Source organism: Raphanus sativus, chromosome 6 (assembly GCF_000801105.2).
Source record: "Raphanus sativus cultivar WK10039 chromosome 6, ASM80110v3, whole genome shotgun sequence".
Taxonomy (NCBI): Eukaryota; Viridiplantae; Streptophyta; class Magnoliopsida; order Brassicales; family Brassicaceae; genus Raphanus; species Raphanus sativus.
The window spans coordinates 46,084,897-46,104,304 of record NC_079516.1 but is presented as its reverse complement, the minus strand read 5'-3'; the positions used below and the strand labels follow the sequence as shown (position 1 = coordinate 46,104,304).

Below are 19,408 nucleotides of genomic sequence, written 5' to 3'. Positions count from 1 at the left end.
TTTATTGCCAACATAGAGTTTTCATTTATCTCTCGCCTCCAAAAAGTCCATGACAGGGATACGTATACATAAAAAAAAAAAACTCAAAAAGTGATCTAACATGTTCTGCTTTTAGGGGGTAAACAAAGACAGTCTCCACTTTTGACATTAACTACAATACTAATCTCAAAAGCTTCGGTTAAAAAGATCAAAAGGTAAAAAGAGACGATGCAAATGGATGTTACCGTATAATCTGTTTCGAGCAAATTTTCTTCTATATATTCTTTTCGGGGGTGGATAAAGTGGGATGTGCAAATGGCTTAGGAGGATATTAGGGTGCATACTTTATTCATCGTCATCTGAGATTAAAGCAAATGAGAAAGGCTTGAACTTGTAACCATCTCCATGGAAGAACTTTCCCATGAACTCAACCCAGTGAAGACGCAGAGCATGAAGAAACGCACTCAGTGTTTCCATCATCAGAAGTATAAACGCTGTTGCAAACGCGAACACCACTAATCCGATTAACCTGATCAAAATGTTCTCATACCTGTTTTGCAAAATTTGGCGATTAAAATGTAAAATATAAAAGTGAGAAATTATGTTGTAAAAAATATGAAACTAAAACGACTACTCACCCCCAGGCAAGAAGAAGAACTTTTTCATAGAAGACCGTCGACAATTCCGAATGAGCCAAACTGTAAAACGTCGAAGAAGACTATTAGAAACAAACCTGAACATGATTAAATGGTCATATGTTAAACAGAAAATAAAAAAAAAACAGAAAGGTTTACCTAAGAGCCCAGAGACGAAGGTAAGATGCTGTGTTAGAAACTGAACCTAGAACAAACTCTATGGAGTGAATCAATTGATGTACAAAAATCTCGCTGAAGTTGAACTCTTCTTCCTGATGGCCTCCTCTAGCTGAGTCTGGTTCTACATCCAGATCCACCTCAGAAGTACCAAGAACACCGTACGTGCGACCTTGAAACCTCTATAGAAACAAAATGTTCATCCATTGATACACCCAAAACAAAAACAAAAAACAGATGCAGTGAAAAGTTTAAAACGGGAGATACCTCCATGTGAATTTTCCTGAGAGCAAAGGGTTTAGGAAAAAGCATCCATGGGACAGCGATGAATGCCATAAGCAGTAACAAAATCTGAAGAATAGTGGTTAAGATGAGTAAGGATGGAGCAAAAGCTTATGTAGCTTTGGATTTAACATAAAAAGAAAAACAGAGGAGGAAACAGTGCCTGAAGTGGACGTTGGCCCCAGAACAATTCATTTTCACCAAGTTCTTCGGTTGGACTTAGAAACATATAGATCATGACATGATACAAGTCTGCTTGTGATCCAGTGCACCACTTGATGATGATGAGTAGTGATAGGTAACCGAATAAGCTGTTCAGAAATATCATCTGTGGTATAAACTGATACCTGATGGCGACACATCACAAAGACATACGTAAGTTAGAAACAAGGAAAATTTATTCAGAAGCTTGGGAAGATAATAATAAAGGAACAACAAACCTTATGTCTAGCGAAGAGCCGAAGAATCGAGCATTGAAGAAACTTAATATTAGTCCCAAATTCATCTGAGCAATTCCCAGCAGGATAGACATCTTCATCTTAAGCGAGTTTAAGTAAGGCAATTCTGAACGACTTCCACGCCAACTAGGATCTACGCCAAACGGGTACGGATCACGGTACTTGACTAAACCAACCGTGTACGCATCACTAAATAAAAAAGTAATATGCATCTCAGCAACAGGTAGACTAATAATAAAAATACATGACTCCTCACTTGATCAAAATTCAAATATAATACATACCTACAAGTAGTATCTCTGCATTTGTAAGCTGAACCACCGAAGATGTGGAAAGGAACAGAAAAGAACTCATTGTAGATAAGCCCACAATATATTGAAAAAAGTGCCATTAGAAAGATTACATAGCGGCCTCCAAATAGCATCTCCATAAAGCTTCCAAGTTTCTAGTAACGGTAAGACACAGAAAAATCATATACCAGATAAGTAAAAATTCACACAGGCAATGATATTCTTACAACAAAATCATATTTTATCACGTTACCCTTTATACTAGAGTGAGAAGGTAAGCTAAGTGTAGTTACTAATTATCAATATATTCTACAGAAATTCTGAATTACTGAAAATCACCGGAAATTGAATCAAGATCTTAGAGCAGAAAAGTGCAACATAACTATTGTACAACTCGCTTCAGAACCAAACGTACACAATCTCAATCAGCCACTAAACAAAGCAAAACAAAACTCTATGTTATGAATGTTTTATTCAACTTGAAAAGTATTCACCTTATGCTCGAAGCCAGTACGATCACTAGTTAGTTATTCAATTAATACAGTAAAAGTTGGGCAATCATACCTGCGAACTCAGCTTCCTTTCACGGGCAAGAAGATACAACGCTCCTAGCAGCAAGCATAGACCATGGCCCCAATCCCCAAACATAACAGCAAACAAAAACGGATATGTGACGACTGAATAAACTGCCGGGTTTGCCTCTTGATATCTTGCAACACTGCCAAGCAAGCATAAAGTCAAGAATACATGAGATGGTGAGCAGCGGAAATAAACTGGCACAAGCAATCAACAATAACTTGATTAGGAAGATACTGAATGAAGAAACTTCAGCTTTGTTAGAAAGCAGCCAGATGCTCTTCTAAAGATCATTTATGCATGATGAGGGAAACACGAGTCCATACACTTGCATTTAAATGATGAGGGGGTTTCATGCCCGTGGATATTATGATAGTGCCAGGTTATACTAAACAATGGAACTAACCCGTAAGCATCGATAATCTCCTGGAACGCATTTGTAAGTTTGTTCGTTCTGAAATAGGTGGGAGGTGATTCTACCGCTTGCATTACATGAAATATAACGCCCACTTGTGAGTTGCTGTCGAAAGTGGCCCGCTGAAGGACCTCATGAATCTGCGCAGACGTTGTTGATGAATGAATTGCACTTGCAAGGAAATAAAACTAGTTTATGTAAAAGGAAGAAAAAAAACACTGTATTATACCTGGGTCTTAGCAAATGTGGGGCACCAACCTTCGCCAACAAGGCATTTCTTGGTTACATCAAAATTTAGCATGTTCAGAGTGTCATAAACAGCTTTTTCTCTCCGAACCTAGCAGCAAAAGGCCAGCTAAAATCATGGCTATTCCATACTCTATTGACCAACAATCTCCCATATACTTAACGAGAAAGATAATTATGAAAAAAACTAACTGCAAATGCTATTTTTTTACCGTGGTGATCCATTTAGTCAACCTGTAACCAACAGCATTAAGAGCATCATTCCGATGGCGAGTTCCAGCATGTAGAGTGGCTTCCAGATCAGAGAGTCGGGATAAAACCTAACACCAGATATGTTGATGTTTTAGGAGCAACATAGTGTGATGCAGTAACTAACAGTCACTAGCAGCACTACTGTTCATGATAGGAAATATTGGTATTCTCCAAATAATATAGCGTGACACAGCAGCTAACAGCCGCATATAACTTGGACACAAGCGAACAACAAAATCATATGAACAAGAAGAAAGCAACTTGCACGAACTGTTAAGGAAAAAAAATCGCACACAACAGCGTCTGCGCAGATTCATGAGGGACCCTGCGTAAACATAAAAAAAAACAAGTGTTGGAATATCCAACTTACTTCTCTCGTAAGCTGCCTCTGCTTTGTTGTATCCTCGGGGACAGGATAACAGTTTGCACTAAACGCTTCACATATTTTCAATATTTTTGTCCTTGCTTGCTCCCCAGAAAAGAAAACCACAAATACAATTTTCTCCACCTAGAAGCACAAAACCAGTTAGTAATAAGCATCTCAATGAAATAGGAAATGATTATAATCGAGATAAGGAGAATATGCTGTCTGAGAAAATAAGAGAACATTATCACCATTTCTGATGTTGAAGGATCCATGATCTCCTCATCAGAGGGTGTTTGGTTGAAAAGCATATTCCCTCGTGTTGCACGAAACAACATTCTTTCAAACCTAAGAAGTTTGTCTTTGTTAATGATTCCACTAATAAATCTCAGTCCTGATTGATTCAAGGGTTCGGGCCTCATTTCCTGAGAATAAAATAACTGAACTTTTAGTAAAGATAATTTGAGATTCCGGATAACAGCAGCAAATGGAATCTTTGACATGCAATCACCTGCTCTAGTAAAGAGGAGGTCTCAATAAAACCGTTATTTGAGTAGGTGCCTTCATGTAGTTCTGTTTCATCTCCAGTTGCATGAGCATTACTTGAGGCGAGGAAACCATTGGCCTAAAAAGAAGTAAAGCATAAAAAGAGAAGATGAGCGCCAATCTTAACAGATAAAAGTTGAACGAGAACCGAACAACAGCTACTGTACTACACAAAATTGGTCAAGAAATTTTATAATTAATATAAACTTGAGTAAGAAGGGCGAAAACACCTACTTTTTGAAGAACTATCTTGAATTCAAGAAGTTCGTTATATGTTTGCCGAAGCTTTTCACTGTTTGAATTCATTTCCAATACTTCATGTTCGTGATCAGCAAGTTGTCTCTGCGGAAGAAGGCAATTGAAGATACAAAGAAAATTACAAAGTGTTAGAAGAAAATATCATGCCTCATCCCCCAACAAAAGAGGCATTACAATAGATCATTACCAAAGACATGTGAGCAGAAAGAGAACAAGAAAATTCATTTCTTACCTCTAAATCTCCAAGCTCAATGTCCGGTTCTAGTTCATGGCGTGGTGAACATCTTAGACCAGCTTTATCAATTTGATCTTTGAAAAAACGAAGCTTCCTTGACATCTCACCACATCGTTTTACCTGTTAAAAGCCCCAAAAGAATTTTACACAACCAAAGAAGCTCATATGCACACACAACTCCTATTCTATCAGCTACACCCAACTCCTAAAACTGTGGGGGATGATAATTCTTCTTGAAAAAAAAAAAAAAAATTAGAAACTAAACAGTTCAAGAAACACTAGCACTATATGATAGAGAGAACATACAACCAAGGAACCAATATATTCAAGGCTGAGCAACATTTCCAGTATCTCACTGTGGATAATCAAGGCTTGGTAAAGCAATAAGTTAATATCATACAAAAGACTACAGAAATATACGGTTATACTTCATTCAATATAAATGAAATCTTAAGAAGAAATCTATTACAGATTTTTTTTTAAAGCAAGGTTAAATAACCACCATTAATTATGTCGGTGACACCTGAATGTAGATACATTCTTCACAAAAAAAAAATCCTCTAACAAAAACCATCATATTTCCACAGAGTAGATAGCTACTCTCTGCATTGAATCACATACAACAGAGAGACTTATTGAGGTCGATACCTGATTAGCAAATGTTCGCTGAAAGGGGCTTTTATCTGCATTTAGCTGTTAAGGAAACGAAGATAAAGAGTGTATCAGATTCTTCAAGTGCGGAGAAAGTAACGGATCACTCAAGAGCGAGGATCAAAGATGAATAACAAACAACTCTGGCTACATTGTGAGATCAAACATCTCAATCTTCCACTGATACCTAATCATCTAAACGGAGAGAAAATAGCAAAACAGATTCGATCGATATGTAAAAAGAGAAGAAGGCGGATCTGAAGTTATTCACAACAACAACACTCACGTCGCGGAACTGTAAGAGGCCGAGTTCGCCGAGATAAGTGACACAGCGGTGAGCGGACTCGACGGGGATGATAAGCTGGACGAGCGTCATCTTCTCCGAGCGCATCAGATCCATCTGCGGCAGCTTGTCTAAGAAATCGTCCATCTCCTTGTGCTATCACTCTCACTCTCACTCTCACTCTCTCCGATCAGATCAGATCAGATCTGAAATTCGTTTCCGTCGAAGATCTGTGGAGCGGAGTTCAGTTTTTGTTCCCACCGTCGACAACTGCCATGAGAAAACGCGGATTTGGCATCTCCACTTAGGAAAAAAAATAAATGTTTAAAAATAATAAATAATTAATTGTTATTTCATTCACTTTCCTTCGTGTTAAAGTTTGGCGGATTTTTTTTTTTTTTTGTAACACTGGCGGATAATATTAAATTTTAGGGATTTTATTATTGGTTGGAAAGTCATACAATTAACTAAACACAAAATAAATGTTGATAAGGAAAAAAGAACAAGACTAGTCTTCAATCAACAAAGATTCAGAAAAAAAATCATTAAAATCGACTAGAATGTTGCCAGATATGTCAGATGTGTTAGATTGTGATGGAGTTTATGAACAAAAGGTTTTATGCAGAAATGTATTTTCACAATTGTAATATATTTCCTCTGTTTCATAAAAAGTATCATTTACATTCAAGCCGATTAAAAAAATAATAACAAAGACTATTATATGCATCAAATACCACTAGACTAAGGTTGTACTTGCAAATTATTTGGCAAGAAGCATGGACTTCATTGACTTAGTCCAAGAGCGACTCTGTCTGGAGGCAGCGATTTTGATGTTGTGATGATAGAATTATATTCTCGCTTTTTTAGGGGCTTCTAATTCTTTGTAACTACCTTTGATTATACATGGGTGTTCATTGCGGTTGTCATTATGATCTAAGGTGAGGATGTGAATTTAAAGTTTGGTTTGCTCTAATGTAGATCGGTTTCGTTAATTAAGGTTTGGCCTTGAGATATAGGAAGCCATAAGCAATTTTTAAAAAAGTTTCTACTAAAAACTTTTTTTTACCAATTTGAGAGTTTATGGGCGTGCTATTTTCTCTAGAGAAAATCTCTATTTTTTTTCTAGAAATCGCCGACAAGATTCGTGTCGCCGGTCCGATGGAGTGGACTCCTATAGCCACTGTCGGTCCGGTTCTCTTGTTTCTCTCTTCGACTTGTGTTTTTTTCTCTTTTGTTGTTTATCTTGCTTCCGGCGTCGCACTTTCCTTTCAGCAGTCGGCCGGTTGTCTCTGACGTTGTACTGTCTAGATAGAGTAACGTTCGGATTTAGGTGGCGTCGTATGGTTTTGGCGTTTAGGCGATGGATCTGGTTCTTGGCCACTCGAACTTTCTGATTGGTGACTAGGAAAGCTTCGCTTCGAGATGAGATCCCGACTGTTTCGGTAACGCTCTCTGGTGAAGGAAGCCAAGGTGTTGAAGATGGCGACTTTGGCGGCTCTTTCGGATGAGATCTCAGGACGTTTCCGATAACGCTCTCCGATTGGAAAGAGTGCTGGGTTCGATGATGGGTGTGGCGGGTATGGACGTCTCATGTTGGCGTTTGTTGTCTCCGGAGTGGAATCATAGCGGTGAAGTCACGGTGGCCGTGCGACGTGTAGCTCCTCGTTGCAACACGTATCTCGTGGCGGTCGAAGGTTAGATGCGTACTTCGAAGTTGAGTTTTTGGTTTTAGAGTTTTGGTCTTGTTGGGTTTTTTGGGTTATGACCCAATTAAAAGTTTTTTTTATTTTGTCTAGTGTATGAGCTTTTTTGTTTGTATTTGACCTGTTAGATTTAAATCTTTTAATAAATAACTTTGATGGAAAAGAAAAAGAAAAACTAATTTGGGGTTTAAAAAAAATTGGGTACTTACACCTGTATAATTTTTCGAAAATTTTGGGAACATAGGGCAAATGCTTTAACTGGTTTGGCCGAGGACCGACCTTGTCGTTAGTTTGTGTTGGTTTATCATCAGTTAATCTAATTTGTTATTCGGCTCAACATATTCTTGTCTCGAATTAGGAATTTGTGTTCGGGAGTCATCTCATGAATGAAGGATCTGGCTTTAAGATTATTGGGCTTTAGGCTTCAAAACTACAAAACTGAAGAATTATAATGGACGTTATGGGCTAACTTTATTTTATTCAAGTCAAATGGGTGAAATTATTAAATTGTTACTCTTTGTCCAAAAAGGAAGTAAATGAATGAAGTAAACGTTTTACTCTGACTAATAAAAAATAAAAAAAAATATTCTCTTAAACAAATTATTTGTGAAAACCATTGATCTAGTGTTTGATCAAGAGTTCATTAATTTGTTTCTACACCGAGAAGTTTGGATTTCAATTCCTGGAAAAAAACGGAATTGTGTAGATTAAAGGAGAAAAAACTTACAAGATTAGCAGTAAATTTGGATTCACCTTGGTGGATATCAGGATACACCAGATTATTCAAAAAAAAAAAAGATTAGCAGCAAGACATAAAGGATACCTTCAAAGGTGGATTCCATAGGATGGCTCAGTTGATGCAGTCAGACGTGAATCTTCATACGGCATGTTAGATTATCGGCTCTAAAATCATGTGTAGTATTTTTTATACTTGTAATAATATAATTATCCAGCGTTAAAAAAAAAATCATTTTTTCCTTTTTTCATATGCTCTCTCTATTTTACTATCGAATTTACAAATCAGTCTCTAAATAAATTAAGGAAACACAGATTAGTTCAGTTCAACTTTTACTCATTTTTTACCTTCTTCTTTTTCTTGCACTTTTTGTTCTCTTTATTTCCCTCAAATTTCCGAATAAGACCTTGGTATATCACATTATGGAATAAAAAGAGCATTATAAATTACTGCTAAAAGAACTATTAGTAATAATTGTGTTAATGTCAGTAATATACTTTTATCTTAATAGTTTCAGTGATAGACTTTTTCGATGGATCACTCTATTATGTTGAAGTTGGAGATAGTCTTAATGTTAGTAGAACATGATAATCTAATACTCTGCAGGCTGCAGCCAGTGATCTCCTTAAGCAATATGACAACAAACCTTGACTGGCATTATAACAAACTTAAACCACTAATGTGTGTTAAATGCTTGATATATGAATGTTCACAGCATCAAACGGTGCTACCGTTCACGTACTTAATATACTCACCGTACGACACTTTTAAAATAGGTGAAAGGCTGAAAACGAAAATAATGCCACGATCTGTTGTTAGTTTATTTATAACGAAATTTAATTTGGCCACATGAGAATTCAGGGTGACACCTCAATTGACTCATGTTTTACACTCCAAAAATAACTCCTGATTTGGCATGATTACGTCTCTACGAAATTTCTTCGACCTGTCTTTATCCTTTGTTTGGAGATCGATGTGCTTTGTGTTTTGGACTGCAATCATCAAGGCTATTCTTTCGCTTATGTATTGGATTTTGACTTATGTATTAGAATTCCTTGTAATCGTTTTAGTTGTCTAGTAGTTTTTTCTTATGGTTCTGGAAAGATTTCAATCATTGCCGGCTTATGCTTCCGGAAAAATGTTTCTTGCCGGTTTATGTGTATTCGACTGCATTTCACTGTAATAATATAATAACAAAGCATGATTATGTTTTAGCCATTTTTGTTTGAACACTAGGGTTGCACATGTCTTACATCATTAACTAGGATACGACCCGCGCTTTGTACAGGATGAGATTATTTTTAAGATACTAAAAGTTTTGCCTACGGTTTTGTGGTAGTCAATATAGTCCATCTCATGACCCATACATGGCACGCTCTACGGTTTTGCCTCTTAAAAAGAAAAAAGACAGAGAAATCATAACCAATTCTTTTTTTTTACCAAAGAATCATATAATAAAATTGCCTGAGCAAATATCCCATTGTTTTCCACTCTCACAATAAAAAATACTAACAAAAACAATTTTTTTAACTCAAAAGTTTAGTTTATCGATTGTCCATGATAACTAATCAATCCACCATATTCATCCACATTAGACAATTTCGATTTAATAAGTTTGAACAGTGTGTAAAATGCCTCTTTTTGTTAGAAAACTAAGAAAAACATATTCTTTCACGAACTATTTCCAAAAGTGCTTGAGAGTGCAATCAGGTACTATCCATTTCATATAAGCTAACAAGTAACAATTATTTAGTGAGTAAAATCGTTATAAAATGTTCGAAATTGATTCTTGTGCTCATTGAAAGAGATACCTTCAAACCTTGTTATCATTAGTATTTCTATTGTTGCATAGTGCAAATATTTTCTGTTAAATTTTATAAGAAATCAATCCTTAAATTCTTTTTTTTTAAACCTTAAATTCTTAGACATAGTTTAATTGTTTTTAGCTGATAAAAGGGCTGTTTCTAATTAGAATTTCATTGAACTATACGTATGTGTGATGTAATATGAGTGTTTAACAGCGACATGCTCAAATAAAAAGATAGTACCCCACATGCTCACCAAATTTTTTTTTTTGAACAAATCTCACCAAATTTATCTAATATACATAATGCCATTTTATATTTGATATTTGCTCTTAATCACATCGTCGGCGGGAGCTTGATAAACGTTTAGTATGTTTACATTTGTACAGATTCCGCTCTTCCTATAATCGACATAAACTTGCTAATGAACGACTGCTGCAGTTTGATAGTAACCGGAACTGCTTTATCCCGTGATATGGAAATATTTTTCTTTCTGTTTCTGTATGATATCTTTGTTAAAGGACATGAAATGATTCGTCATAATACCTTCAGATGATTCCCACATGCTTGTTACCTTCTTTTTACCGTGCATGCATATTACCTTTACATGGTTCCAACATGCAATCCCAGTTTTTTCTTACAAAACTCACGTATAAAATTAAAAGTAACTAGACAACAAGTGTTTTCTCCTTTGGAAGTATCACAAAGGCAAGTTACAAAAAAAAAAAAAAAAGTATCACAAAGGTCCACGCGCATTAGATTTGTGAGTGACAACACATACAGTGACAGAGATACACATCTATTTGTGTATATTTTTGACATACACTTGTGTGTTTTCTACTTGTTCGTGGAAAATATCAGCATATATGCAAAATGTAAATGGGTGGTAATATAGTGGAGGTAGATGGAGGCTATGGTTTATAGCACATCTAGTTAACTACTGCCACCTTAATCCTAAATTTGACAAAAAAAAGTTTATATTTTTCTCGATTCTCTTATTATAAAATGAAATAACAACTAAGAAAATAGAGAAATTAAAGATTTTATTGTTTACCTTTGAAAAAGCCAATAAAAATCAAGTTGGACGCAGTCAATAAACTTTAGTTTTTGATTCTGCAGATAAGAAACAAACGTTTTGATGATTTTATCAGCAATTCTAAACATCTTCCTTATATTATGATTTTTAGCATATAAATCAACAGAAAATAATATCAACAACACTAACTCATAATTCTTAAATATAATATCATATTTCGATTTATACTGTAAATATATATATATATATATAGTGTGTGTGTGTGTGTGTGTGTTGAATCTGTTGAGTTATAGGCATTTGAGAACTTATGTGAATCTTGATGGTACTAGATTTTGCATACGCTTGGCAAACAACTTTGGGATTGTCTGTTTCAAATCAATCTATCAACTACCGATCACGAAAACATCAAAGATTTATGCACTTTCGTTTTCTCTCATTTTTGGTTACTTTTATACAAACAAGAGACTTGCAACATGTTATACGGAGGCATCTCATTTTCTATAGAAACTTGGGAGTTTTTGGATTGGAAGACTCAAAGTAACTGGATAAGTACTTTTATCTACTCATGTCTATATTTAGTCATATATATATCAATTGTGATGATGCATAATGGGAAACAAATAATACACTATGCTTATTGTTAGTCTTAAACTTTACGGAAGTTGGCCTACATGACATCTATATAATACACTTCTAATTTGACAATAATTTCGTAAATTACCTAACAAAGTTGCGTTAGTTTTTTCTAAAGATTACTTCATGCATTTTGACTCCTGATTAATGAGTGATTTCCCCTATAATTATATGAATTTTTTCAGATATATAAATACAACGTATTAATTAGCGTAGGAAGAAATATAACTATATGTGTGGCCCATGGAATATGATTCTCAAATTATTAAGAAGAAACTTCATTTGTGAATGGGTAAAGGCAAACCAAAAGATATTGAATCGTTACCAGAAAAAAACTTTAGTTAGTACCTAAAAATCAAAGAAGCCTTTTTTCTTACTCAATATGTCCAATGAGCTGACTAATTTCCACCAAACTTATCCCTACTATGTCCCCCAGTTAAGTAATTAATAAACTTCTGCTAAAATATGAGCTAAAATCAAATAATAAACATAATTACAAGAACCTAAGAAATTGATATGTTGAGAGAACTAGAAAGATATCATGCATGGTCTTGATTGAGGCAGCAGAGGTGGACTGGCTCGCTCGATCACATCTATACTACTATATATTATACATTTAAAAATAAACCGGCTCACTCGATCATGTACTACGTGTCGTTCTTAAGCTTCTCGGACGACCGGTGGTTGCAACGTGCCTCGTGATTTTTTTTTGACAAATACCTCGCGTTTTTTTCTTATGTAGCTGACGTGTTTTTTTTTGCCATCTAATATATTAATATCATAAAAGAGTTTACAACAGGCCCAATATACCTGACCCAATACGCCCGATCCAGACACAAGAACCAAAAACCCAAAACATAAAAGACAAACTACAAGTCCAAAATACCAAAACAAAAAACGGGATGCATCGATCTCTTCCCACCGCAATACCACGTGTTGGAACCAAATAACACAAGGACGCGTGTCAGTAGAAGAAGCATCGTCATCACCAAGGATGTCGGTCGTCGCCGCCGGGATCGCAACCAATACCTCGCCGAAATTGCGAATCACCCACTTTCTCCCCGATCGAAGTCGACGCTGTTCAAACGAGACGGAACAAGAACACCGGAACTAGACCCATGACCACCGCTTCCACTTCCAACGACAAATATTGGATGTAAAGAAAACGAGTCTCACACGAAGGCCCGACCTTCAGAGAGCATCATCTCCTCCGAATTCGGCCAAAATCCACCACTCGAAACACCTTTGTAAACAGCTCGAACCCTTTCCCGAGAATCGAAAGCCGGCGACCACGACCGACGAAGAAACGACATGGTCCCAGAGTCAGACGCCAGCGAAGCTCGGTGGAGGAGCCACCGCTGTCAATAGATCTGACCGGTGGGAAGCCGCAGCCTATATGTGTATAACATAGATGCATATATATCAAGGCAGAAAATTTACAATTAAACTATGTTTTACACAAATTATATAGACATATATAGACGTAGACATAGACGCATAGATATCAAGGTACTAGTCATCAATGATTATGAATAAATTATTTAATAACCGTATAATTTAGATCACAAAAGAAAAAATAAAATAAGCTGATAAGGTTTCTCTCTCTTTTTGCTTTGTTCCCTCTCTATGATCTGTCACAGAGGAAGGAGGAGAGAAATCACAGGCCAGCTTTTCTGGCGAAGCTCGACCCTGTTTGGGTCTTCTCTTCCAGCGGCGCATATGTATCTAGGTGATCGGCTGGCTCTCGCGTTTTCTATGACGGAGCTCCCGGCTTTTGACTCCGGTGAAACACCTTTCCCTTCGGTGATGCACCGGCTTTTGGCTCCATCGATGTGCAGGTCGGGTTTCTCTTCCGATGGCGTCGATTGGCTTCTATCCGAGTTAACTCGGATTCTTACGAGTTCCGCGGCCATCCGATTTGGAGATCTCGGTTGAACCTCCAGCTTTTAAATCGGCGTAGTTTGGTTCGATATTGACTAAGATCATCTCTACGGCTTCTTCTTTTAGTGTCTTTTTTCGGTGTGATCCGGTGGACCGACAGAAGCTGCTCCGGTGATGATTTTCTAGCGGCGATAATGGGCGCGGTGGTTTGTCGACGGCGAGTTCCGAGAAACATGTTTAGTTTCGTTTTCTCCAGCGAAAATCTCGGCCATTGGATCACGAAGGGTGGATAGATGACGCGTGGCTCCTGTGTTTGTTTTCGTTGACGCACGTGGACGGTCTGGGGAACCGAATAGACGCGTGGCGGTGGAATCGGCGCGTTGTGTCGGGTTGGGCTTGAGGCCTGTTTAGTAAGCCCTTTTATGTCGGGCTAAAATTTCGTTGTAATGGACCATAATGGTCTTTGTGTTTCGGTTGAGTATGGTCCGTTTTGGGTTTTGACCCTTTAATAAAATATCAATCCAGACGGAAAAAAGAAGATCACAAAGGAAAAACTATTTCATATTTGCCATAACCGAAATATATAGAGGACCAAGTTATTACATAAATGACAAAGTTGTTGACAAAAAAAAGAGAGACCAAGTTGTTATAAACAGAATGTAGCTACGTATGAGTTCTCCAACAATTACCAAAAAAGGGAGTTCTCCAAAAGCATGTAAAACTATTCATACTCATTAATTTGATCATGCACAAACAATTTATGGACGAGTTGTTACTATAGAGGTAAATGTTGCCACATTTAACCCAAGAAAAAGAATATAGCCATAATTTATAAAGTCCTCTTGATATAAATATGTAACTAGAGCTACGAACCTAACTAAGACTAGGGACATTTTTTATCCATAACATTATTTTAGTTCAGTTTCAAAATAAAACATTATTTTATTATCAAATTACACTATTTTAGTATGATTTCAACACTAAATAAATTTATCTCCTATCAAACTTCTAAATAGCTCCAATTGAACTTCAAAACACTATTTTGGTGTGATCCTTACAAACAATTTTAACCCAACATTAAAAGTTATATTGTTCTAGTACAATACTGTAATTTTACATCAGATTTTGATATAAAATTATGGCGTTATATAATAATATATGTTTTTTAGTTAAAAATAAAATAAAATAATTTTTAGTACTAGATTGGAGAGATTTCGCAATAAAATAGTATTACGGAGTTTGATTGTAGATAGCTTAAGTTAAGCTGAAGTCTTTCGTTAATGAAGTATGTCGTGTCTCAATGAAAACATTCAAAGAAGTGGATACAGGTCTATAACTATAACTCGCATAGTAAAGACAAGATCACTGGTGCAAAAATTATTTTCTTTCTTTTTCTTTGTCAACTTCGTCTAAAATTCTTAAATTATAAAAGAAAAAGTTTCATAATTAACGACTATTTTCGTTCGGATATTTCCTACCACCTGCATATATAACTCATTAGTTCAAACATCAAAAGTCTTACAAAATTATACAGACCCAATATAAGTAAAAGAAAACAAAAAGAAAGAAATTTCTAATAAGAAAATATGAGGCAACCTAAATAACAACTTGGCTTGTTGTGTTAATTTCCTTATATCACATTACCGTGATCAATCTTTCTATGAGACGTTATTTCCGTTTACGGATCACAAAACCAAATTTACAATCTGTTAACTCCAAACGTGCAAAAGTCTCGCTGGAATCATTTAAGAACTTAGTTACAAAGATAGTAATAATTATAAAAGTTAAAGCGAAAACAATAAGAATAAAGAGAAGTTTTTCAAATTTAAATTTATGCATGGTTGATAAAATGAAATTTTTTAAAATTGTCACTTTTATGATATTATTTTAAGAATATCATTAAATTTTGATCCTCGCTTAAAAAAAGGTGCGGTATTTTTATGTTTGATTTTTTTTTTGTAAATTTTTGACAATTTATATGTTTTTATTACGATGACCCCCGACTTTGCAACCTTTCTTCTTGTCACTTGTGAATACCAAAGGCGGAGAAGGGCTTGAGTTGTCAGTGAACCTGATGAGATTACCTCTTTTTTAATCAAAATCTGTCAAATTAGGTTTACTTATTATAGAAGATACTCTGGTCAGGTTAAGCATGATGACAGTGAGAAAAGGGGTTGAGAACCACAAAATTTGGCGATATGACTAGTTGAAGAGAGAGCCTAAGTCTTGTAGAAGTGAAAATTTGATTCATGCCGGAAATGGTTGAAGATGATATAACCTTATGTTTTATCCATTTATAACTCACATTAATTTTAACTAATTAAACTTTATATATTTCTGAAGGAAGTTCGTGTTTTATAATATCAAACATATTAAGAACACATATCTTATGATAAATGAAATATAAAATAAATTTTAAAAACGTTTAGAGCTCTTAAATCCCATTAAAATGTTTTATGAAAATAGTTTTTGACAGACTTTTTTCTGTGTACCGACTCTAGGTTCATCTATACTAGATGCAGAGGCTGCTTTGAGGCCAAGCAAAGGAAGCATCCGCTTGCAGCCTCAAATTTCACATAAAAATGTAACCTTTAAAAACAGCCAATATTTCTGAAAAATATACAAAACCAGCCATTTTTCCACTTTTTGATTGCGGCCTTAAGTAAAAATGTAAATCTCAAGACCGGTTCTGACTAGATGTATACTAGTCACAGAGATTTATACAAATATATACTTGTCAGATACCGATGGTAACAACAGAAAAAAAAATCGAATATTAGGTTGATGATTTATAGATTCATTTCTTACAATTCTAGAAGCATAGACGAATCTTGTCTGAAGCTATGAAAAATTAGCAAGAAGACATAAAAGCATAGTTGCCAGTATATTTCATTTTTGTAATTATCCACATATTTTATTATTTGGTATTCTCTCACAGGTCTCTAGATAGTGAAGTGATATTGTATAGAATCCCTATCGAAACTAGATTGGTTTTCACATTGAAAATCACTTTAACTCGTTAATCGTTAATGCCAGCGTGCAATATATATATTTTTCTTTTCAAATTGAGTTGGATACAAAACTAGTTAGAAACTCAAGTTACTCAACAGTGTCATTAATCCATATTTGGATGGTTTGGCACCCTAAAACAAATCAAAGATAATAAGGAATGAATTTGTACTTTTCACACCGATTAACTAAAAAAAGAGTATATCAGGGAGATGTGTAAACGGGGAACTGATTACTCCCTTTTAAAGACTACTTTGAGAATAATTTAATTTAAACAGAAGAAGTGTTGTCTAAATGCGAATGCAGAAATGATTTAATTGAGCTGCCTAAGTCAATCAACCGTTGAAACTGAAAAGCGCAAGAAGAATTTAGCAGCCATCGTTAATTTAAACAGAAGAAGTGTTGTCTAAATGCGAATGCAGAAATGATTTAATTGAGCTGCCTAAGTCAATCAACCGTTGAAACTGAAAAGCGCAAGAAGAATTTAGCAGCCATCGTAAATATAGAAAATAAATGATTCCAAACAGTGCTCAAAAATAAATTTTAGTCCTAACGAAAATTTTGCGTCATAACTCAAAAATATGACGTCACGTTATCATTCTCCTCTGTCTTTCTCCCTATATATACACCCACAATCTTCCTCACCATAAATCACTTCACTCCACTTTCGCTCATAAACTAAATCTTTTTATCTAATTAACCCAAAAGAATATAAATTATCAGTTTAGCCCCTTAGAATTCAAGAATCATGCTAAAGGTGGAGAGTATCGGTAGCACTTCCACGGCAACACCTACTTCCTCCGCAGTCGCTGTCGTCTCCGCGTCAGAAACCACCACTCCCGTCAGCTCTCCTTCTCCCACTTCTTCACCTCCGCCGTCTCTTTCGCCGCAGCAGCCGCCACAACCGCCGGTGGTGCTAAGTCCTTGCGCGGCTTGCAAAATTTTGCGACGGCGGTGCGCCGAGAAATGTGTTTTGGCGCCGTATTTTCCTCCGACGGATCCGGCTAAGTTCACAATCGCCCACCGTGTTTTCGGAGCTAGCAACATTATCAAGTTCTTGCAGGTACTTTTCTAGTTTATTACTTGTCACACGTGAGTATTTCCTATGTTTATGTCATCAGTCATCACACACGTTTGTACATGAGCATATATTTTACATTGGGTTATTAATTCACATCACAATTATGATGAGGAAAACTAATACAAACTATATCTTGTGGTTATTAATAAAATAATATTTATATCATAAGCGTTATATTTTCTTTTAGTAGTTAATATTAAACCAAGTGCTTTGTTCTTTGTACAAAAATAATTAAAAAACATTTCTCAATCAAAAAAATAAATCTGATTTTCAAAATGTGAAAAGGAAGTTAAAGTTGTTAAAAGTCTAGTTGTTGAACAATAATGGGTTCATAAGTCATGTGACCGGAACCAGGCCCTACAATGGAATGAAAGGTCAATAACAGCCCTTCCTCAAAGCTACATGCAGCCTCTCACTATAATACACATGTTCAACATAAAAATAATATAACACTTAAAAAGTCGTATGTATAATTTACATGTCTATCTCAACAATTCCTTTTCATTCACCTTTGTAAAAGTCAAGTACCATTTCTTCATTGTAAAAGTCAAGTACCATTTCTTCATGGTCAAATACACATTTAAAATAATAAATATAAAATTTCAAATATACAACATTTATGCTACAATCCACGTTCCACAAAATGTCCAAGACTTTTGTATCCTCTTCTAGAAAATCATGTTTTAGTGAAAGATTATTTGATTATGTTTTTTTTTGTTATTGGTATCAGGAACTTCCGGAATCTCAAAGAACAGATGCGGTTAATAGCATGGTTTATGAAGCAGGAGCTAGGATGAGAGATCCAGTTTACGGTTGTGCAGGTGCAATTTACCATTTGCAGAGACAAGTGAGTGAGCTTCAAGCACAACTTGCTAAAACTCAAGTAGAACTAGTGAGCATGCATCTCCAAAGATCAGATCTGCTAGAGCTATTATATAAAATGGAACAAACAAAGTTATCAGCACAAGAAGGACACCAGAATATGTCCTTTGAGAGTTCATTTGATAGTGGTGACGAGCTCATTAGTAGCCCCGATGAAGTGACCAATGATTTGGGATTCCTTGAGGACACCAACAACAATAACTCATCAATGTCGTGGTGGGATCCTCTTTGGTCATGATCATAACTTCTGGTATTATTAGCTCATTTTAAAGCGCTTTAGTAGTTACTTCCATATTCATATTAAAGACTTAAGGATATGATATGGAAAGTTTAAATAATTTGTCTAAGTCAACCAATCATGTATAAGCACGTAAGGGAACTGCTTCAAATTTGTCAAACATGTTACGTATTAGTATTATGAGGGATATTAGATAAAAGAGAGGTTGTATTAAGATTTAAAGAATCTTCTCCTACCGCTAACAAGGAGGAGTTAATTGAGATGCATTTTATATTTAATGGCTTGAATATAATTTTGTTAGATATACTTTTATTATATAATTTTGTTATATTTCGTCCACCCGAAAAGAGTACATTACAACAAAGAAAGAAAAAGTATGTCTTAAAGATACCGATCCCCCACCGAATGGAAAATCCAGTATATAACATACCAAAGTTTTACCCAGAAATATATATAGCGTCACAAGCACAATGCTACTAGAGTTTCGGTGTAACAAAGAATTCGACATCTTGAACTTTAGAATTTGACATTTTGCGAATTCTTCGATCTAATTAGGGGACAAGCAGTGCAAGTGTCCCAGAATCACACTCATGTTTCTTGTATTTCAATAGTTAAACGGTTCGACCAAAATTCTTCGATTCCTTAATTATTTTATTCTGGTTTAGCTAGTTAAACTATTTCAAATTTAAGTAATAAAATAGTTGTTTAAAAAAAATAGTTAAACGAGCTGATTTTAAATATATTTTTATAAATCTAA

The 19,408-nt window shown here is 35.5% G+C and overlaps 2 protein-coding genes across 2 annotated transcripts; one reads left to right on the top strand and one right to left on the bottom strand.

The window, feature by feature from the left end:
* LOC108813020 (V-type proton ATPase subunit a1) lies at window positions 1–5,966 on the bottom strand. The gene is made up of 18 exons (XM_018585443.2): window positions 5,651–5,966; window positions 5,362–5,406; window positions 4,711–4,833; window positions 4,455–4,562; window positions 4,186–4,299; window positions 3,926–4,099; window positions 3,681–3,818; window positions 3,271–3,378; window positions 3,042–3,149; window positions 2,804–2,952; window positions 2,386–2,539; window positions 1,816–1,976; window positions 1,514–1,720; window positions 1,237–1,420; window positions 1,059–1,142; window positions 774–973; window positions 618–677; window positions 1–529 (listed from the first exon to the last, which is right to left on the bottom strand). Exons 1-18 carry the CDS (start codon window positions 5,792–5,794, stop codon window positions 325–327), a joined length of 2,466 nt encoding a protein of 821 aa, XP_018440945.1. The 5' UTR covers window positions 5,795–5,966; the 3' UTR covers window positions 1–324.
* An 11,126-nt stretch (window positions 5,967–17,092) lies between these two features.
* Window positions 17,093–18,929, top strand: LOC108806553 (LOB domain-containing protein 11). Its single transcript, XM_018578695.2, has 2 exons — window positions 17,093–17,513; window positions 18,262–18,929. The coding sequence occupies exons 1-2, from the start codon at window positions 17,199–17,201 to the stop codon at window positions 18,649–18,651; spliced, it is 705 nt and encodes a 234-aa protein (XP_018434197.1). The 5' UTR covers window positions 17,093–17,198; the 3' UTR covers window positions 18,652–18,929.
* The last annotated feature ends 479 nt before the right edge of the window (window positions 18,930–19,408 follow it).